This window comes from Sciurus vulgaris, assembly GCF_902686455.1.
Source record: "Sciurus vulgaris genome assembly, chromosome: 16".
In the NCBI taxonomy this organism is placed as follows: domain Eukaryota; kingdom Metazoa; phylum Chordata; class Mammalia; order Rodentia; family Sciuridae; genus Sciurus; species Sciurus vulgaris.
The window spans coordinates 24,221,760-24,240,690 of record NC_136477.1 but is presented as its reverse complement, the minus strand read 5'-3'; the positions used below and the strand labels follow the sequence as shown (position 1 = coordinate 24,240,690).

At 36.6% G+C, this 18,931-nt stretch overlaps 1 protein-coding gene across 8 annotated transcripts in view; it reads right to left on the bottom strand.

Annotated features, from left to right (window-relative positions):
* ULK4 (unc-51 like kinase 4) overlaps positions 1–18,931 on the bottom strand; it is a 633,437-nt gene that overhangs the window by 353,475 nt on the left and 261,031 nt on the right. For 7 of the 8 annotated variants that reach the window (XM_079114122.1, XM_079114115.1, XM_079114118.1 and 4 more), the window contains one exon: positions 11,436–11,484. In XM_079114122.1, coding sequence (XP_078970248.1) covers positions 11,436–11,484 — 49 coding nt within the window. Of the gene's footprint in view, positions 1–8,788; positions 10,095–11,435; positions 11,485–18,931 lie in introns of those variants that run through there. The other variant, XM_079114121.1, reaches the window with a different exon arrangement.

Here is an 18,931-nt window from a genome sequence, read left to right as displayed (position 1 = left end):
AAAAGCTTTCTCTCAGCAAAGGAAACTATCAGCAATGCGAAGAAAGAGCCTACAGAGTGGGAGAATATCTTTGCCAATCATACTTCAGATAGAGCACTAATCTCCAGAATCTATAAAGAACTCAAAAAACTCTACTCCAAGAATTCAAACAGTCCAGTCAACAAATGGGCTAAGGAAATGAATAGACACTTCACAGAAGAAGATCTACAAGCAATCAACAAACATATGGAAAAATGTTCAACATCTCTAGTAATAAGAGAAATGCAAATCAAAACCACCCTAAGATTCCATCTCACCCCAATTAGAATGGCGATTATCAAGAATACGAGCAACAACAGGTGTTGGCGAGGATGTGGGGAGAAAGGTACACTCATACACTGCTGGTGGGGCTGCAAATTAGTGCAGCCACTCTGGAAAGCAGTGTGGAGATTCCTTAGAAAACTTGGAATGGAACCACCATTTGACCCAGCTATCCCACTCCTTGGCCTATACCCAAAGGACTTAAAATCTGCATACTACAGAATACAGCCACATCAATGTTCATAGCTGCTCAATTCACAATAGCCAGACTGTGGAACCAACCTAGATGCCCTTCAATTGATGAGTGGATAAAGAAGCTGTGGTATATATATACTATGGAATATTACTCAGCCATAAAGAATGATAAAATTATGACATTTGCAGGCAAATGGATGAAATTGGAGAATATCATGCTAAGTGAGATAAGCCAATCTCAAAAAGCCAAAGGACGAATGATATCGCTAATAAGTGGAGGTTGACACATAATGGGGGGGAGGGAAGGGTTAGAGTTAGGGTTAGGGAGGGGGGCAAGTATGGAGGAAGGAACTACTGTATAGAGGGTAAAGAGGGGTGGGAGGGGTGGGGGGAAGGGAAAAAAATAACAGAATGAATCAAACAACATTGCTCTATGTAAATTTATGATTACACAAATGGTATGCCTTTACGCCATGTACAAACAGAGAAACAACATGTATCCCATTTGTTTACAATAAAAAAAAAATATATATGTATTTTAAACAAATGGTAACCAAAAGAGAACAGGAATCGTTATATTTACATAATGAAAAAAACAGACTTTAAGTCCAAAACTGACACAAAGGACAAAGAGTCATTATATAATAACAAAGGTGTTGATTCACATACAGAACTGATATATTCAAAACATTCCATCTAATAACAGAAGAATACAAATTCTTCTCAGGCACAGATAAGACATTCTCCAGGATGTTAGGCCACAAAACAGGTCTTAATACTTTCAAGATTATTTGAACAATTCTAAATATCCTTTGCAAACACAACCTATGAAAACAGAAATTAGTTATGAGAGCACTAGAAAATTCACAAATATGTGAAAATTAATCAAAACACTCCTGAACAATCAATGGGTTTAAGAAGAAATTTTCTAAAATCTCGAGGTTAATGAAAATGGAAATGCAACCTATCAAACCTATGACTTGCAGCAAAAGTAATTTGAAGAAGGAAGTCTGCAGCTACAAACACCTATAATATGGGGGGAAAAAAATCTCAAATAACCAACCAAACTTAATACCTCAAGGAATAGAAAGAAGAATGAAGAACTAAGCCCAAAATTAGAGGACGGAAGAAAATAACAAAGATTAGAACAGACATAAACAAAACAGAGACTAGAAAAACAATATGAAAGATTGATAAAACTAAGAATTGGATTTCTGGAAAGCTGAAATTGAGAAGTGTTGGGGCTGGGAGTGTAGTTCAGTGGTGGAGCGTGTGTTCAACATGCATGAGACGCTAGGTTCAATCCCAAACACCAGACACAAAACCTACTGTCTTTTAGACTTTTACAAAAGGGAGAAGTCTCAAGATAACAAATGCAATTATATCACAATTAATATCACAAAAATACAAAGTGTAATAAGATGACAAAGAATAATTTTGGGCCAAGAAATTTGAAAATCTAGAAAAAGTAGATAAATTACTAAAAATATACAACCTACCAAGACTAAACTATGAAGAAAAAGAGGATCTTTTTTTTTGCAGTGCTGCTGATCGAACCCAGGGCCCTGTGCTTGTAAGGTAAGCACTTTACCAACTGAGCTATTTCCTCAACCCAAAAAAAAGAATCTTATAATACCAACCCCAAGTAAGGAGACTAAAAATCTCAGAGGCCCTGATGGCTTCACTGAGGAATTCTACCAAACATCTAAAGGACAGCAGTCTGTTCTCAATCTGTCTCAATCTCATCTGAAAAAAAGTAGGAGGACATACTTTCAAACTCATTCCATGAGAGCAGCATTACCCTTATACCAAAGCTAGACCAGGATACTACAAGAAAATTACAAACAAATATTGCTGAAAAATAGATGAAAAAAAAAATGCTCAACAAAATACCAGTAAATTAAATTAAATAGTACGTTAACAGGATAATGTATCATGAACAAATAGGATTACTCCTTGGGATGCAATGATGATCTAGCATATGCAAATACATAAATGAAAAACATCAAATTCAAATAATGGAGAATAAAAATCATATAGTCATCTCAACAGATACAGAAAAAGCATTTGATCAAATTTAACATACTTTAATGACAAATAACTTCACACAAATTAGGTACAGAAGGAATGTACCTCAACATAATTAAGAACATGTATGAGAAGACCACAGTTAATATCTAACTCAACAGTGAAAAACTAAAAGCTTTTCCTGTAAATGCAGGAACAACACAAAGATGTCCACTTTTTCCACTTCTATTTAACACATTACTAGAAGTTCTAGCCAGAACAATTAGGCAAGAAAAAGAAATAAAAGTCACCCAAACTGGAAGGGAAGAAGTAGAATGATCTCTGCGCAGATGACAGTTTCAGTGAGAAGCTTTTAGAACTAACAAATAAATATGGTGAAGCTGTAAAATACAAAATCAATGTTGAAAAAAGCACTTGCATTCCTACACATAATTGTGAACTACCTGAAAAAAATTAAGGAAATAATTTCATTTATAATAAAACAGTAATAAAATACATAGTTACAAATTTAACCAAGGAGATTAAAGATCTATTTGAATTCATGGGGTGGGGAAATAGGATTCATCAACATGAGCTTTCACACAGATGTAGAAAGAGATGACAAAGATATTTTGCTCATTATTTTTCATATTGGCAGAAAACTCTGGGCAGAGGGCCAGACTTGAAATGTCCACCAACAGGGATTGAGATAGATAAACTTTGCTAACACAATGAAATACTAAATGATCATTAAATAGGAGGAAGAATACATATGGGCATACATGCATGTAGCCTACCATATATTGTTGCATTATGAGATAAATATAAAGTTGGAAAATTAAGTAATGTCTCATTTTTGAAAACAAATGAGACAGATACATGTTTAAAAAATAATCAGGAGAACATGCATCAAGCTGTAAGCAATGAAATGAGAAACCTTCACATGATATGTTAGACAGGTCTGCATTTTTTTTAAACTTCTAACAAATAGGTATTATTTTTGTTACCCAGAAAGATAAACCCCAAAATTTTATGTAGTAATTTGCCCTTACTGGCTCTGCATCCTAGTCTTTCTCCAATTTGGTACTTCTAATAAGTCTAAAATGCAATTTCACTTGCTAGACCTATTTTAAAAACTCTACTTTCCCCATAAATCTGTAAACTGATTTAGTACATCAGATTTCCTGGCTTAGTTGAAAATCCTTTGCAGCTCAGGGTAAGCACATAAATCCTCTTTTTTTTTTTTTTTTTTTTTTTTTGGGTTCACCCAAGAAAATAAAGGCAAATGCTCAGAAACATTTGCTGTTTTATTTAACCAAAACTAGTATCTTTACACTGACATTTCTACTTTCTTAAAAAGTAGGTATTCTCAGTTGTTTTGTTCATAACTAAACTTTATGAGCTCTTATGTTTCTGAAGAATTTGGGGGGAAAACAATATTCATTGAGTACATACTGAGAATGCATAATCACCCCTTTTTTAGGGGGGGGTACCTAGGATTGAACTCAGGGGCATGCGGCCACTAAGTCACATTCCCAGTCCTACTTTGTATTTTATTTAGAGACAGGGTCTCACTGAGTTGCTTAGCGCCTTGCTTTTGTTGAGGCTGACTTTGAACTCAGGATCCTCCTGAATCAGCCTCCCAAGCTGCTGGGACTACCATAACTACCATTTCACATGAGGCTCTTCCAACAATTATTTGCATCTACCATGAGTCAATTTACTTTCTTCTATGAAAGAGCTCCAAATACACTTGATTCTGGGGTAGGGTGACTGGACAATGCTTGACCACAAGCAAGCATTTTATTTTTTAACACAAGTCTGAAACCAAAGTGATCAGCTGACAATAACTGGGTATTTCTAGATAGTCCAGAGTTAGGAAAGGTGAGTGGTAACACTTACCCTGGTCAAACTTCAGGGGAGCCACAAGCAAACGACCTTGTGCAAGTGCATCCCTTTCTATTTCATCTTTCTTTTGCTCAACTGACAGTAAAAATTTAAAACTGCAAGAGCTTACAATCTTGGAAAGTACTCTTTTTTTTTTTAACATTTTATCACACATTTACTTGTCTCCTATGCTTGTTAACTAGATTTCTATAGAGAGAAAGAATGAATACTATTTTTTGTTCCTCAAAATGAACCCCAGGACTTAAAGAAGATATACAAACAAGAATGATGATTGAGGGCTGGGGATATAGCTCAGTTGGTAGAGTGCCTGCCTCGCAAGCACAAGGCCCTGGGTTCAATCCCCAGCACCGCAAAAAAAAAAAGAATGATGATTGAGCTAATCAGCTTTTCATAACAACACACACCTAAGATAAATCCACTTGAAAGAAAGAGAATTATATTGGCTTATAGTTCCTGAGTTTTCAGTCCATGGTTGCTTAGCACCAATGTCTTTGGGCCTATGGCAAGGCAGCACATCATGGCAGGAGTGTGTGGTGGAGTAAAATTGCTCACCTCATGACAGCCAGGAAGCAAAGGGAGGAAGGGCCAGAGTGCCAATATCCCCTTCAAGAGCTGTCCCCAACGCTCTAACTTCTTCCAATGAGGCCCCGCCTTTTAAAGGTTACACCTCTTCCCAATAGTACCACTGCTGGGAACACTTCAGATCCAAACTTCAGCAATGAAAACACTTGAGATTTCACTGATTTGGGAGAAGCCATATGTGACACATTTTCAATCTATGCCCTGGGAATGGCTAAACATATACTAAGCTCTATTTTAGCATTTTTTTCATTGGATATAATTTGTAGTTTTAATTAAGGCTATCTTCTTTCAAACCAGCTGAACCGATTATGTAGAAACTAGTTATTCTTTAGCCCAGGTGTACTAATAAAAGTTTTACTTTAGTTCAGCCCATTCAGCTACCATGGTACTGATTAAATGAGAGTCATTTGTTCAGTTGCTATATGACCAACTTCACTTTCTTCACTCCAATGTCAAAAGATTGTACCCTAGCCCAACAAAGTTATTTTCCAAACATATATTTATGATACAAGTTACCAGACCTCGATCTGTGCAAATTCTTATTCACTCAAAAGAAAAAATATTCACAGTACATACTTTAATGGCAGGATATGTTAGCTGTGTGTTAAGTCATCATTGTATACAATAGGAATTCATTATACAGCTTCATTCTGCAAGTTACAAAAGCTGTTAATGGGTACAAATGTAGGCTGAAGAATAAGATTTGCCCCCTATACCTAATGGGTGGTCTGCATAAATTTGAGATTGTTTTCCCAGGTCAAGTATTTTGATATTTTAATAAAAAATCACTTCCATTTCAGATATTTTTGTCCATGTGCAAAGCAGAATCTTGTTAACAACATATTGTACACAAGCATGCAGATTCTTGAAATTGTAAGAAACTTTGTGACATGCTCCCAAGAACCAATTCACATTAGCTGAGGTGCAACTACAGTAGACAAAATAAGTTTTAAAAGACTGATGCCCAGGACTGACAACTTTTCTTAAATGTAATGTAGCTGTCAGTCTATACTACCTTAATGTCCCAGTGATTAAATTCTTTAGGCGACAAGGGTCCATAAAGAAACTGTTTTCTAAAGACACAGTTGACTTGAAAGATTTACTAAGGTTGCTTCAACTGCTATCCCTGAGAATTGTTAAAACAATATAATTGTCAAACTAGTGTATTGCTAATCACATTTTTATTGTTAACATTTGCCACTGAAATTGCTCTTCAATTGTTTGTTTTGGAACAGACTCATAAAATATCATGACAGCGATATTTTGGCACATATTGGAAAATCTGCCATGAATAAAGATTTTTTCCAATAAAATAGAGTTTGCCTATATTACTTGGCATTAAAATGATTTACTGAAGTAGCCAAAACATAAACCACTGAAATAAAATGAGAGATTAGAGTTATAGCAACATTCAAAGGCCGATACATCCAAATTCACATTTAAAACACATTTTAAAGCAACTTCTACTCTTTGGAAAGTGGCAAAGTGGAAAACAGAACATCCTTCATCCTGCTCATCTGGCAATTCTGCACATAAAAGCCAAGTCATCTGGATGCTTCTGATGGCTCACATTCTTCAGGAACCCGCATTCATTAAGCAGATCCAGAATGCCTTAGTGCTGTGGGCCCAGAAGATTATATACACTACAAACCAATTCAGCTTATTCTCATGCATGCTACTTGATCCTTCACTCCCTGCCCAACACAACCTCCTGGTTCTGCCAAAGAAAATGCAGAGTTCTAAAGCAGGTGGGCCCTGCCAAGGAAGCAGCACCCAAGTCCCAGGATAATAACTTTTATAAAGAAATCATCTTTCCCAGCTTTCTCCATTGCTTGGCCAGTCAAAACTAGGGCAACTTGTAGCTGAAGCAGATTTGATTGAAACACTGCCCACTCTCTGCTCTGTCAAGTTATCAGAACTCCTGGGACTGAGATCTGATCAGACCTCAGGTCAGCTGTCTTCCATGCTTCCTTCCCCAAAGTTCCTTTGGCTGACCCCAAAAGTCTCACTTGCAGCTTTCTGTTTACGTCCTCTGGTGGCTGAAGGTGCAGGGACACTCAAGTTTCCAGTACATGCCTGTGACCTTAAGCCAGATTTTCTCCAAGTCCCAAACTGTGGTTGGTCAGTCTACTTCCACCTTGCAGCCCAGGGAATCTCGAAGACTGACTGACCCCTCCCCTCCTCACCAGAGGCTAGGGTCTGATTTTGAAGGGCCTAAATTACTTGCACAAATGTGAACTATAGTATAAAGCCCTGAAAGATTCACCCAGACTCTCCTTTAGTCTCACTACCTACCCCTTCTCTGTGGCCTCTGCTCCATATACTGAGGCATATTTAAGTGCTCACTATGCCAGGTGCTCATCTCGCCTTTCCATTTCTCAAACAGCGGTGCTCCCCCTTACTCAAGACGACTCCTTTTTCCAGAGGCCTGTCCAAAGGTCACTACTTCTGTGAGACAGCAGCTGTGGGTTGTTTCCTCCAATGATGTGCTACACGTGGCTTTTTCCTGCAACATTAATTTAGAGGGCCTTGTACTCAGCCTTCCAAACAGGAAGAAGCACTGTGCCTCCTGAGTGGGCAGTTACAATTAGAGATTACTTTTATTTCTTTTCTGAAACAACAAAAATTACTTTTAAGTGGCTATTTAACAGTTTGAATCCACCCTTGGAGCTCCTGATGGACCATACAAGGCCTGCTGTCCCTGAGACTTCCGCATGGCTACTCTCTACAATAGGACAGCAGATTCAGCACTCTGCTCCACGCCCCTGCACTTGCCTCCAGGCCTGCAGGAAAAACAGAAGCTGCCAGCAATTTCTGCCCATCAGAAGAGACAGGCTTATTTTCTTAATGAAAAACATCTAGGTGATGTACTGCTGGAAAAAGCACACCACACGGGGAACTTTAGAAAAGAACAAAGAAGTGACAAAGCCTGTAAGAAAGATTTAAGTACATCAAACATCAACAGCTATGGACTGAGAGTAAAGAAAAGAGTTATCAAGGGTTCAAGGTAGACTAAGACCCAAATGAGTGGAAAGTTCTTTTGTCCTTTTTTTAATGGGCTACCAGTAAGAAGGCATGGGAGTAGTGAGCATGCAGGGTCCCACACAATCTTCTCATTACTCCTTGTCCTAATCGCATCATTGCTAGAAGCGGTCATATATATGCTAGCCAACAGCTAGGCCCTCAAACTTAGAGAGAAAACCGAACTGAAGTACATACTGTTTTTCCTTGACTCTAGGAACCCAACAGTTCTAAGATGCACCATTATTTTATCAAGTGCTAAGAAAGAAAAATGTTGCCAATTAAAGCGATGACACGGTTTCTTATTACTTGGAATATTATTTTCTTTTTATTGAAAGAGCTCTTTCAGACATATTCAGACACAGATTTTTATCATATATCACTCTCAGGCATTTATAACAAGGAAAATAAAAGTGAAATAAATTGGTTAAGGCAATGACAACCAGGTCACCTCGCTGAAAGCAACTGTAAAACACCATTGATTTGGAAAGTATACCTCAGTTTCAGAAACGTTAAGCTCTGAAAAATGTGTGATTCATAGAATCAATAAAATATTGTTATGTATAGCTCAGTGATAAAAATTTTTAAAAGTCAAGGTAATAGTTCATGGGATAACGACTATGAAGACCTTCCATTGATTAAAAACTGTATTTATACAGAGAAAAAAATCTAAGATTATTTAACTCAAGAAAGATGAAAGAAGAATAGGAATTTAATAATGCTCTTCAAGGACATCAAAGTGCTGCTCCGTGAAGCGGTATTTTAAACTCCCGTATTCTTTGCTTTTTAGCATCAAGATTTCTTCCTACAAGCAACCTGAATGTGAGGTTGTTCTGGTCAGAGCAAGAGCACCTTCCCAGACTCTGGGAGGCCATGGGGCTAGGACCAGCTTAACTCCTGACCTGGACAGATATGTCCCTTTCAATTCACTCCCTAGCACAGTCACAAGTGCATGACAAGGGCTTAAACTGTGGCATTAACTAATTAAACATTCACTTTAGTATTAAAATATGAAGTACTTGCTAGGTGCTCAGTACACAAATATTAATATATTCAGTAGCCTACAAGAAAGAATTTTCTGTATCAGAATTTTAGACCCTGAGATGATAGCCAAAGGGTAAAATGAAAATTTCTTCTCACAAAAGGAGCTGAACTGACCTTAGCAGTTTAGAAAGCCTCCTGCCACAGCAAGGTGAATCACACCTACTCATTAAGACCCATTCTAAATACACACATACACACACACAATTGTGCACATGTGTTTTTTTAGAGGCGGAGGGAGTAGTGGGGATTGAACCCAGGGGCTCTCTACCACTGAACTACATCCCCAGACCTTCAAATTTTTTGAGATAGGACTTGCTAAACTGTCCAGGTTGCTCTTGAAATTGCGATACTCTTGCCTCCGCCTCCCAAGTTGCTGGAATTACAGGCATATGTCACTGTGCCTAACTCCATTCTGGTTTTAGAATTCTACAACACTGGCTGCTTTTCAAATGCGTACTAAATTTGACTGACTGGATAGTTCGGGTGGTTTATCCCATTCCCAATTATGTGGCCAAACTCAGCACCTTGCTGTACACTGTCCTCCAAAACAAATCAGCAAGAAATGCGCATCATTCCTACTGAAGGTATAACTCGTATACCTTAAAAATCCCCTTTACACAGCTCCCGTATTTATTTCTCTCCCTTTTCTGTAGCCCTTCTCCGGATGCTTCCTGAAAACCCCCTTGTGGTATATCCTAATCAATTCGGTCCAGGCTTTCATTGTGTGTAGTCCACCAGCATGGCAGCTCCATTCCATTTGGTCACCAGAGCCATACCGTAAGAATGCTACCCTTCCCACCGCTACACCTCATCCAATGCACAGTACTGAGTGCTATGGTTTGAGGGTGTCCCTTCCACAATTCAAAAGTTGTCAATGTGACCGTGTTATGAGGTGGGGCCTCAGGAGGTTTTTAGGCCATGAGCACTCCTTCCTCCCCAATGGGAAGCTTCACACAGCATGCTTGCTTGCCCTTCCATCTTCTGCCATATGAGGACACAGCCTGAGGCCTTGATCTTGGACTCTCCAGCTTTTAGAACTATAAGAAATGTGTTTCTTTGCTTTATAAATTACCCAGTGTGTAGAAGTTCACTAGCTGTGCAAATGGACAAAGACACTCAAGATAACCCAACCAGCATTCCTGAAAGGGAAAGGGGCACCTGTAGCTAAAAAGAGAAATTACAGTTTTTATGACACAGTCATAATAGTGTACACAAAAATTTTGGACTGATATTTGAAGATGTTTCTAGAAGGTTTATAGGGTGATTAGGCTAGCACAGCTAATGCTCCACTGATGGCTGACCTGGCTGCATCTTGGTGTCCAGTTCTGTTATTGAGCTCTGGAGATAACGTAACAGAGGTAACACGCCCATGAACAAAAGAAACTTTCTTTGGCGAAGGGTACTCCTTTGCTCTAAGTACCAACTCAGTTTTCAGTCTACTTCTGGGTGTGAACGGGAATTTATTAGGGATGACTCTACAAGTAGGAGCCCTAGATGAAAGATTTTATTTAGTAGATGTTTTTCATTCAAGATGCATTCAATGGGGTACATCTTTTCTTATCTATGGTTGTGCACGATGTAGATTCATACCATTTGTGTAATCATACATGTACACAAGGTCTGTCTCAGTCCACCATTTTTCATACCCTCCCTCCCTCTCATTTCCCTCAACCATAGAAAAGATGTACCCCATTTGCGCACAATGAATCAAAATGCAGCATGTAAAAATAAAAAATAATTTTAAAAAGATATAGTAAGAATAATTTATATTAATCCAATTCACTTGAAAATTTGAAGATTAATCCAAACTGTCATATAAAGTTCTGATCACTGAGTTTCTTTCCTAAACCTATTCCAAAGAGATCTATGCAATTTGGATACAGGATTATGATTAAAAATATAATTAAATTTAAAAAAAGATTTAGTAATCCTTTTAGAAAAAAAAAAGATGCATTCAATGAATAGAAAAAAGTGGTACAAGGAAGTTAAACTGTTCTAAATTCTGAAGAAGGCAACTTTGTAACCATAGGCATGAAGCTGATGGTTTGGTACCCAGTGATGTTCATACTGAGCATCAGAAAATTCATACTGAAGTATAGAAATAATCATCCTGCCCTCTCTCCACAAACCAAATTCAGATATGGCATTCTATGCTGAAAATACACATTAATTCAACAGAAATAAAATGCAAATGATTTGTGAAAAGGCAGGTCATTAAATAGTGTCTCTATACAATTTTAGAGCATATCATCCCTTTACAGATAAGAAAGCTAAGAGATATAATGAGGTTAAGTGAGAAGATAAGAGTCTGGGATAAAAGACAACTTGGTCAAAAATCTTTAAAATTTTAAAATTTCACAGCACATTTCCTTTCTTACCAGAATTACTTCAAAAATGAGTGGGATCAGTTTGCTTTCTTCCACAAGTCTGTTAAAAAAAAAAAAAAAAAAAAAAAAGATCAACACACATTACAATGTGTATATTTAAACTATACATTACAAAGTGTGTATTGAAGCTACTGTCCTGATGTGGAACAAGGAAGTTCCCTTGTTTAATTGCTAAATTCTGTAACCAGGAAACAGTATGATTAAATGCTCATTTTTAATACACTGAACTATAGCTATTAAATACAAGAAATATGAGTCTTCTTTAAAAGTGACTACTATTTTAGTCTCATTCATCTATAAAAGTGAAATCTTAGACTGATATTTTTAATGTGAAAATTAATTAAAATTCACAATTATTATAAAGAATATCAAAAAGATTTGCCAGTTCAAAGAATGTAACCAATCCTCACTACAGTTAAATTTTAAGCATGTGACACTGTAATTTTTTATATATGCCTCATTAGCTATCTTCTCGGCATTAATGAATTAATGTACAATGAATTTTAATGGCCTTTAATTTTTAAAAAATTGAACACCAATCATCCAATACACTCTAGGCACTCTCCCTCATCAAATCTAGTTATAAATTTTCATCAATTGTAACAAAATAATTTTTTCATGCAATTTAAGAGAAACTAGTCTTGATAACACCAAAACTATTCAAAAGTCAGTTTTTATTAAGAACAATATTTCAATCCCTAATAGTCCTTTAATCCTGGGTTCAGCAAACTCTTTGCTGTTAACAGTCCACGTAGTAACTATCTTATGTTTTGTAGGCCACACACAGCCTTCAGAGCAACTACTCATCTGTCATCATAACGTGAAAGCAGCCATAAATAATACCTAAATAGATATGTTTATGTTCCACAAAATTTTATTTACAAAAAAAAAAAAAAACAGGCAATTGGCCATTGGGGGGGGGGCACAAGCATGATGACTTCTACTTCAATCAAAAAAATCATTCCATTGTAATATTTTGTTAGAATTAACTTGTATGATAAACTACAAAGCTTAAGATAAGCATATTGCATTTGTTATAGGTATGTGCAATTTGTCTAATTTACAGAGAACACCAGGTGAAAACAATTTTATCACCTGTTTCCCAGGAACTTGTTCACAATAACACATGGATAAAAGAAATGCCTATGAGACTTACCAAAAAAGATCAGTATTTACAATCTGTGTCAAGATAAGTGATACAAAGGAGTTTCCCAAAGACTAGAGCAGTTAGAAAGGCCTATCTCATTGTCCAGCAAAATTAAATGTGATTACTGCTCCCTGTTCAAAATAGCCAGGATATAGAAACAACCTAGGTGTCCACAATGGATGAGTGGATAGAGCAAGGGTGGTAGAATCACATAACAGAATACTTTTCATTTATTAAAAGGAAGGAAATTCTGTCACCAATGAACCCAGAAGATGTTATTCTAAATGAAATTAGCTTGGTAAAGAAAGAGAACACTGCATGATTTCACTTATCTGTAGAATCTCAAAGTCAAACGCATAAAAGTAGGGAGAAGAAGAGATACCAGAGGGGCTGGGGCCAGAACTGGAAGGGAAAGGGAACACATTAGTCAAAGCATACAAAGCTCAGTTAGCCCAGAGGAACAAGTTCTTGTGATGTATTGCATAGCAGTTATTATAGTAAATGATGTATTGTCTATTTCAAAAATACACAATATTGCTAAAATATTTTAAATGTTCTTACCACAAAGAAATGAGTGTATGTGGCAATGAAAATGTAAGTCTGATTTAATCATTGCACAATAACATCACATATTTTACCCCACAAATGTACACACTTATTATTTCTCAATTTAAATAAAATGGAATTTAAATAACAAAATCTTTAAAATGAAAATTATAACTTCTGTAGGGGGAAAAAGGTTTTGATTACAAGTATTAACTTCATGTATATTTTTTCACTTTCCTGAGCAACTGAAGGCTCAGATGGGAGGATGCAGTACCTCACACTGAGCCTAGGTAGGATGAGACATGCACCAGCTAAAGACCAAGCACAACTTCAGGTCCAGCACATTTGTCATCTTCTTTCTCAGTTTCCTAGGTGTTAACTATCTTTTTTCCTCACTTTGTCTTCTTAAGTGTTCATGCTATATGCTATCGTTAGGTCCAGGATGAAATATCCAAGTGCGTACATCTCAAAATTGCCCTAGCCATCAGGCCAAGAAAATCCCAAGAACAAAGGTACCACCAATTCTCAAATGGTAACTACAAGTCCATGTCTCCTTGTATGACAGGTTGCTGCATCAGACATAGAAGCATGTACTCACAAACTAGCCTGCTCATTTAAAAAATATATTAAGATATAACCATACAAAACTACCTTAACTCATTCTTAACAATTAGAACATGTTCTTCTCCAGATCTCTGCATGATGAGCAGAGACGAATTGCCTTCAAAGTCTCCTTTAACTAAAATGTAAAACTCCAGGCCTTACATTCTTCTGAACAGTCAAAAGTGACAAATTTTGCTCTTTGATTTTACTAACATAATTTGGAGTCACATCTGGTAAATGAAAAGGGAACTCAAGCCAAGTTAAAAAAATTTTCGTTAAAATTCTACATTGGGGACTGAGGTTGTGCTCAGTGGCAAAGTATCAGTCTTGAATGTGTGAGGCTCTGGGCTCAATTATCAGCACTACATATAAAGAAATGAATAAAATAAAGGCCCATCAACAACTACAATATATATATATTTTATACACACACACACACACACACACATCCACATACATAAATTTTATGTTGGCTGGGAACAGTGGCACGTGCCTGTATTCCCAATGGCTCAGGAGGCTGGGGCAGGATGATTGAGAGTTCAAAGCCAGCCTCAGCAACTTAGCAAGCCCTAAGCAACTCAGGGAGACCCCATCTCTAAATATTATTAAAAAGGGCTGCTGGGATTACAGGTGCATGCCACTACACCTGGCTAATCTTCATTTTGTATACAATATTCTATCCTTATGCTGACTAGCTGAATCTTACACAATCTTAATATTTTTACTTCTGTCTTTATATTAAATTTTTCATTTTCTGAGAGTGGTAGGATAAAGTATTTGACTATGATTGCAAATTGTTATTTTCTTCTCTTTATTATTTTTTACTTTATGCTTATGAAAATTATGTTATTGGTACTTAAAATGTTCACTATTCTTCTGTCTTCCTTTATGAAATATTATTGCTTTTAATCCTTACATTTTCAAGTGCTCTTACTTGATATTAATGTATCAAACATATTTGCATATGAACATACATAAATGCATAAGTATATTTTTATAAAATAGGACTAAATACATATGTATATATTTTTGTAAAGGTTAACTTTTTAAAATTTATTTTTATTGTGAACAAATGGGGTACATGTTGTTTCTCTGTTTCTACATGGAGTAAAAGCATACTATTTGTGCATTCGTACATTTACATAGGGTGTAAGGTTAATTTTAATCTAGTATATCCATCTTTTTCCATTTCTCTTCTTGATCTTTTTTGCTTGTTTTTGTTTGTATATTACTTATAAACACACTGATATAGACTTTGTATGAGAAATATGGGGTGTTTTTTCTTTTTTTTATAAACAAATGGGATACATGTTGTTTCTCTATTTGTACATGTAATCAAGGCTTACCATTTGCGTAGTCATACATTTACATAGGGTAATGTTGTTTGATTCATTCTGTTATTTTTTTCCCTTCCCCCCTCCCCTCCCACCCCTCTTTTCCCTCTATACAGTCCTTCCATCCTCCATTCTTACCACCCTCCTTATCCCTAAGCCTAAACCAAATCCCAACCCTAACACTAACCTTTCCCTCCCTCCATTATATGTCCTCATCTGCTTATCAGCGAAATCATTCGTCCTTTGGCTTTTTGAGATTGGCTTATCTCACTTAGCATGATATTCTCCAATTTCATCCATTTGCCCGCAAATGCCATAATTTTACCATTCTTTATGGCGGAGTAATATTCCATTGTATAATTATGCCACAGTTTCTTTACACATTCATCAACTGAAGGGCATCGAGGTTGGTTCCACAATCTGGCTATAGTGAATTGGGCAGCTATGAACATTGATGTGGCTGTATCTCTGTAGTATGCTGATTTTAAGTCCTTTGGGTATAGGCCAAGGAGTGGGATAGCTGGGTCAAATGGTGGTTCCATTCCAAGCTTTCTGAGGAATCACCATACTGCTTTCCAGAGTGGCTGCACTAATTTGCAGCCGCACCAGCAATGTATGAGTGTACCTTTCTCCCCACATCCTCGCCAACACCTGTTGGTGCTTGTGTTCTTGATAATCGCCATTCTAATTGGGGTGAGATGGAATCTTAGAGTAGTTTTGATTTGCATTTCTCTTATTACTAGAGATGTTGAACATTTTTTCATATATCTGTTGATTGCTTGTAGATCTTCTTCTGTGAAGTGTCTGTTCATTTCCTTAGCCCATTTGTTGATTGGATTATTTGTATTCTTGGTGTAGAGTATTTTGAGTTCTTTATAGATTCTGGAAATTAGCGCTCTATCTGAAGTATGAGTGGCAAAGATTTTCTCCCACTCTGTAGGCTCTCTCTTCACATTACTGATAATTTCCTTTGCTGAGAGAAAGCTTTTTAGTTTGAATCTATCCCAGTTATTGATTCTTGCTTTTATTTCTTGGGCCATGGGAGTCCTGTTAAGGAAGTCTGATCCTAAGCCAACAAGTTGAAGATTTGGACCTACTTTTTCTTCTATAAGATGCAGGGTCTCTGGTCTGATTCTGAGGTCCTTAATCCATTTTGAATTGAGTTTTGTGCAGGGTGAGAGATATGGGTTTAATTTCATTCTCTTGCATATAGTTTTCCAGTTTTCCCAGCATCGTTTGTTGAAGAGGCTATCTTTTCTCCATTGCATATTTTTGGCCCCTTTGTCTAGTATGAGAAAATTGTATTTATTTGGATTTGTGTCCGTGTCCTCTATTCTGTACCATTGATCTACCTTTCTATTTTGGTACCAATACCATGCCGTTTTTGTTACTATTGCTTTGTAATAGAGTTGAAGATCTGGTATTGCGATACCCCCTGCTTCGCTCTTTCTACTGAGGATTGCTTTAGCTATTCTCAGTTTCTTATTCTTCCAGATGAATTTCATAATTGCTTGCTCTATTTCTGTAAGGTACACAATTGGGATTTTAATTGGAATTGCATTGAATTTGTATAGCACTTTAGGTAGTATGGCCATTTTGACAATATTAATTCTTCCTATCCAAGAACATGGAAGATCTTTCCATCTTCTAAGGTGTTCTTTAATTCTTTCTTTAGTGTTCTGTAGTTCTCATTGTAGAGGTCTTTCACCTCTTTTGTGAGATTGATTCCCAAGTATTTTACTTTCTTTTGATGCTATTGTGAATGGGGTAGTTTTCCTAATTTCTCTTTCTGAAGATTCATCACTTATGTATAAAAATTCGTTGGATTTATGAGCATTGATCTTGTAACCTGCTACTTTACTGAATTCACTTATGAGTTCTAAGAGTTTTCTGGTGGAATTTTCAGGTTCCTCTAAATATATAATCATGTCATCAGCGAACAGGGATAGTTTGAGTTCTTCTTTTCCAATTCGTATCCCTTTAATTTCTATGGTTTGTCTAATTGCTCTGGCTAGAGTCTCAAGGACGATGATGAATAGAAGTGGTGAAAGAGGGCATCCGTGCCTTGTTCCAGTTTTTAGGGGAAATGCTTTCAGTTTTTCACCATTTAGAATGATATTGGCCATGGGCCTAGCATAGATGGCCTTTACAATGTTAAGGAATATTCCCACTACCCCAATTTTTTCTAGTCCTTTGAGCAGGGATGCTGTATTTTATCAAAAGCTTTTTCTGCATCTATTGAAATAATGTGATTCTTAACTTTTAGTCTGTTGATATGGTGAATGACATTTATTGATTTCCAAATGTTGAACCAACCTTGCATCCCTGGGATGAAACCCACTTGATCATGGTGCACTATCTATGTAATATATTTTTGGATGCAATTTGCTAAAATTTAGTTGAGAATTTTTGCATCGATGTTCATTAAGGATACCGGTCTTGAAATTTTCTTTCCTCCATGTGTCTCTGTCTGGTTTAGGTATCAGGGTGATATTGGCGTCACAGAATGAGTTTGGGAGGGTTCCCTCCTCTTCTATTTCATGGAATACTTTGAGGAGTATTGGAATGAGCTCTTCTTTAAAGGTTTTGTAGAACTTGGCTGAGAACCCATCTGGTCCCGGACTTTTCTTTGTTGGTAGGCTTTTGATGACCTCTTCTATTTCATTGCTTGAAATTCATTTATTTAAGTTGTGTATGTCCTCCTCATTCAGTTTAGGTAATTCATAGGTCTCTAGAAACTTATTGATGTCTTCGAGGTTTTCTGTTTTGTTGGAGTATAGATTTTCATACTAGCTTCTAATTATGTTTTGTATTTCACTTGTGTCTGTTGTGATATTTCCTTCTTCATTCCGAATTTTAGTAATTTGAGTTTTCTCCCTCTTTCTCTTTGTTAGTGTGGCTAAGGGTTTATCAATTTTGTTTATTTTTTCAAAGAACCAACTATTTATTTTGTTAATTTTTCCGATTGTTTCTTTTGTTTCAATTTTGTTGATTTCGGCTCTGATTTTAACTATCTCCTGTCTTCTACTACTTTTGGTGTTGGTCTGCTCTTCTTTTCCTAGGGCTTTGAGCTGTAGTGTTAAGTCATTTATTCGTTGATTTCTACTTTTTTTGTTGAATGCGCCCCATGAAATAAATCTTCCTCTAAGTACTGCTTTCATAGTGTCCCAGAGGTTTTGATATGATGTGTCTTTGTTCTTGTTTACTTCTAAGAATTTTTTAATTTCCCTCCTGATGTCATCGTATAATAGTGTATTATTTAATCTCCAGGTATTGGAGAAGCTTCTGTTTTTCATTCTGTCATTTATTTCTAATTTCAATCCATTATGATCTGATAGAGTACAAGGTAGTATCTCTATCTTCTTGTATTTGCTAACAGTAGCTTTGTGGCATAAAACATGGTCTATTTTAGAGAAGGATCCATGTGCTGCTGAGAAGAAAGTGTATTCGCTCTTGGTTGGATGGTATATTCTATATATGTCGGTTAAGTCTAAATTGTTGATTGTATTATTGAGATCTATGGGTTCTTTATTCAATTTTTGTTTGGAAGATCTGTCCAGTGGTGAGAGAGGTGTGTTAAAATCGCCTAGTATTATTGTGTTGTGGTCTATTTGATTTCTGGAATTGAGGAGGATTTGTTTGACATACATGGATGAGCCAATGTTCGGGGCATAGATATTTATGATTGTTATGTCTTGCTGATTTATGCTTCCCTTAAGCAGTATGTAATGTCCTTTTTTATCCCTTCTGACTAGTTTTGGCTTAAAGTCCACATTATCTGAAATGAGGATGGATACTCCTGCTTTTTTGCTATGTCCTTGTCCATGGTATGTTTTTTCCCATCCTTTTACCTTCAG